The following is a 2827-nucleotide window of genomic DNA, read 5'->3' on the forward strand; positions in this document are numbered from 1 at the left end:
AAACTGAGTCCTTACATCTTCATCTCCACAGAAGTGAGATCACCCCAATTATCCCCAGAAGATGTCCTGAAGGGGTCTTTTTAGGCCTTGAGTTCATCAGATTGCTAAAACACAAAGTGTCAATAGAGAGAAAGAATCTGAACAACCTTTTGAGTTGACTGGATAAGATAGCTAGCATAAGAGGAAAACTCCTGATAACACAAGTTTTCTAACTCCTACACCCCTGCCTTCAGCAGTTAGATTTTCTTAAAGAAGGAGGTCATTTTGTTTTTGCTAAGATCTTGGACGGCAATACTATTCTCATTCAAACGATTCCAGATGATTCTACAAATTGAAACCTAAAAGTTGCTTCCAAAGAAAATGGAAGTTATGTGAGAACATGTTTTTATAGATACAGAAAATGTTGGTCAATGAAAGGATTAAAAAGAAGAAAATTGCAAAATGTTGCCATAGTAGTGAACCCACTGTTTTCATGATGAAGTTTTTAATAGTAGATGGTAAGATTTATGTCTAAAATATCATTGATATAATTGCAAATTTCCATAGTATACTGTCCATTCATCTGGAAGTTCAGAGCTCATTACACTGCTTAAAATCACAGATATTTGTAGCTACCAGTGAGTATTAGCCACCAGTTTTTTCATGGCCTCTTTAACATCCTTGTTTCTGAGACTGTAGATGAGGGGGTTCAACATGGGGATCACCACCGTGTAGAACACAGACACCACCTTGTTCTGGTCTGTGGAGTAGCTGGACTTGGGCATCACATAGATGAAGGTGATGGTTCCATAGAACAGAGTGACTGCAGTGAGGTGGGAGGTGCAGGTGGAGAAGGCCTTCTGATGGCCCTCAGGGGAGCGCATCTTCAAGATCGAGACAAGAATGTAGACATAAGACAGAGCAATGATAAACACAGTGACCACAATGATGGAGCCTGAAGAAACTGCTGGAATGACCTCAGAAGAAAAGTCATGAGAACAAGAAAGCTTCAGAAGGGGTGAATAGTCACAGAAAAAGTGATTAACTTTATTTGGTCCACAGAAGGACAGATTTAATAAACAGCCAGTAAACATCCAAGCATTCACACATCCACCTACGTAGGAAGCGCCCACTAGGAGGGTGCAGACTGTGGAGGACATCTGTGTGGAGTAGAGCAGAGGGGAGCAGATGGCCACATAGCGGTCATAGGCCATGGCAGCCAGCAGGAAGCACTCAGCTGACCCAAATGTCACTGCAAAACAGAGTTGTGCTACACAGCCAGCCACAAGTATAAATGTTTCCTTCGTGAGCAATCCTCTCAGCATGACGGGTGTGACTGATGAGGAGTACCCAATGTCTACAAAAGCCAAATGGCTGAGGAAAAGGTACATGGGAGTGTGAAGCTGAGGACTGCCTCTTATTAACATGATGATGCTCACATTGCCCATCAAGGTGATCGAGTAGATTATTAGAAACACAACAAACAAGATGGCACGGATTGTAGCATCTTCCGTTAGCCCCACGAGAATGAACTCTGTTACAACTGAGTAGTTTCCTGGTCCCATCTATGTTAGGAATATTGCCACTGAGAGAAAAATGGACAGCTATTAGACTCGAATACAGAATTGCAACCTAATGTTTTATAGCGGCTATATAAAATAAATGACAGAAATACAGGTGCTATGTTTAAATTTCAGGAGAAATATTTTCATGTATTACTTTGTGTAAATACTAATATAGGATATCAATTGGTGCATGGACAGTAAAACTTAGTACTTATTTTTCCTTCTTTGTAACAAACCATTTGTGTCTCATGTTGTTAGTCTATATTCCCATCAGGCATAAAGAACAACTGGAATGGAAAAATTCATTTTTTTAAAAAATTCGTTGTCAGTGAGAATCATTTGCACACTCATGCACACACAAACACACACACTAAACTCATACATGCAGATACAGACAAACAGGTATGTACACACAGACACATCCATGCAGACATTCACACACATAGACACACATGACACACACACAAACAATGGCTTTTTAAAACTGTGTGCTCAGACACCAGCACATTTCCAGTTTGTTTAGAAATGATTAGTTTGGGCCGGGCGGTGGTGGCGCATGCCTTTAATCCCAGCACTCGGGAGGCAGAGGCAGGCGGATCTCTGTGAGTTCGAGACCAGCCTGGTCTACAAGAGCTAGTTCCAGGACAGGCTCCAAAACCACAGAGAAACCCTGTCTCAGTTCCCATCTCCCGGTCTTTATTTTTCTTCACATTAGTCCCTTACCTCTAATAAAGAGTCCATTGTCCATATTCATGCCAGTGTACTTTAATACGTCTGAACTCCATTGTATTACTTTTCTTGTACAGGGATAAGGTGTGGAATTTATTAGTAAAAGTTAACATTTTACAGAAAATATATGAATATAATAGAATGAAGGCAGAAGTGAGCATTGTAAGGCATGTATGAAATACATTATACAGAAATGCCATGACTGGTTTAGACACATGAGTCAGGGCGAAGGATCTGACTTTGCCACTGACACTTTATTGAACCCCAGGTAAGTGACACACACTATACAACACTCACCATCATTTCCTTAACTCGAATGATATAATACACATAAACCATGTGTTGATTAGAAATGAGTAAATATGAACTAACTTATTAATATCGCTAAAAAGTCTTTATAGTTTCTATCATAAAAATTAGAAATAATCATCTCCAGATTAGCAGAAAATGAAAGTTCTTACCTGTCTGTGTCTGTTACTCAAGGACAAAGAACTGAGAACTGCCAATGTAAAACAAGGTTACGTTAAATGGAAATGTTGTCTTATGGGAAATGA

The 2827-nt window shown here is 39.8% G+C and overlaps 1 protein-coding gene across 1 annotated transcript; it reads right to left on the bottom strand.

Moving 5' to 3' along the window:
- Positions 1-611: 611 nt before the first annotated feature.
- LOC130879585 (olfactory receptor 508) lies at positions 612-2473 on the bottom strand. Its single transcript, XM_057778262.1, has 2 exons — positions 2456-2473; positions 612-1544 (listed from the first exon to the last, which is right to left on the bottom strand). The coding sequence occupies exons 1-2, from the start codon at positions 2471-2473 to the stop codon at positions 612-614; spliced, it is 951 nt and encodes a 316-aa protein (XP_057634245.1).
- Positions 2474-2827: the final 354 nt, after the last annotated feature.

This window comes from Chionomys nivalis, chromosome 8, assembly GCF_950005125.1.
Source record: "Chionomys nivalis chromosome 8, mChiNiv1.1, whole genome shotgun sequence".
In the NCBI taxonomy this organism is placed as follows: Eukaryota; Metazoa; Chordata; class Mammalia; order Rodentia; family Cricetidae; genus Chionomys; species Chionomys nivalis.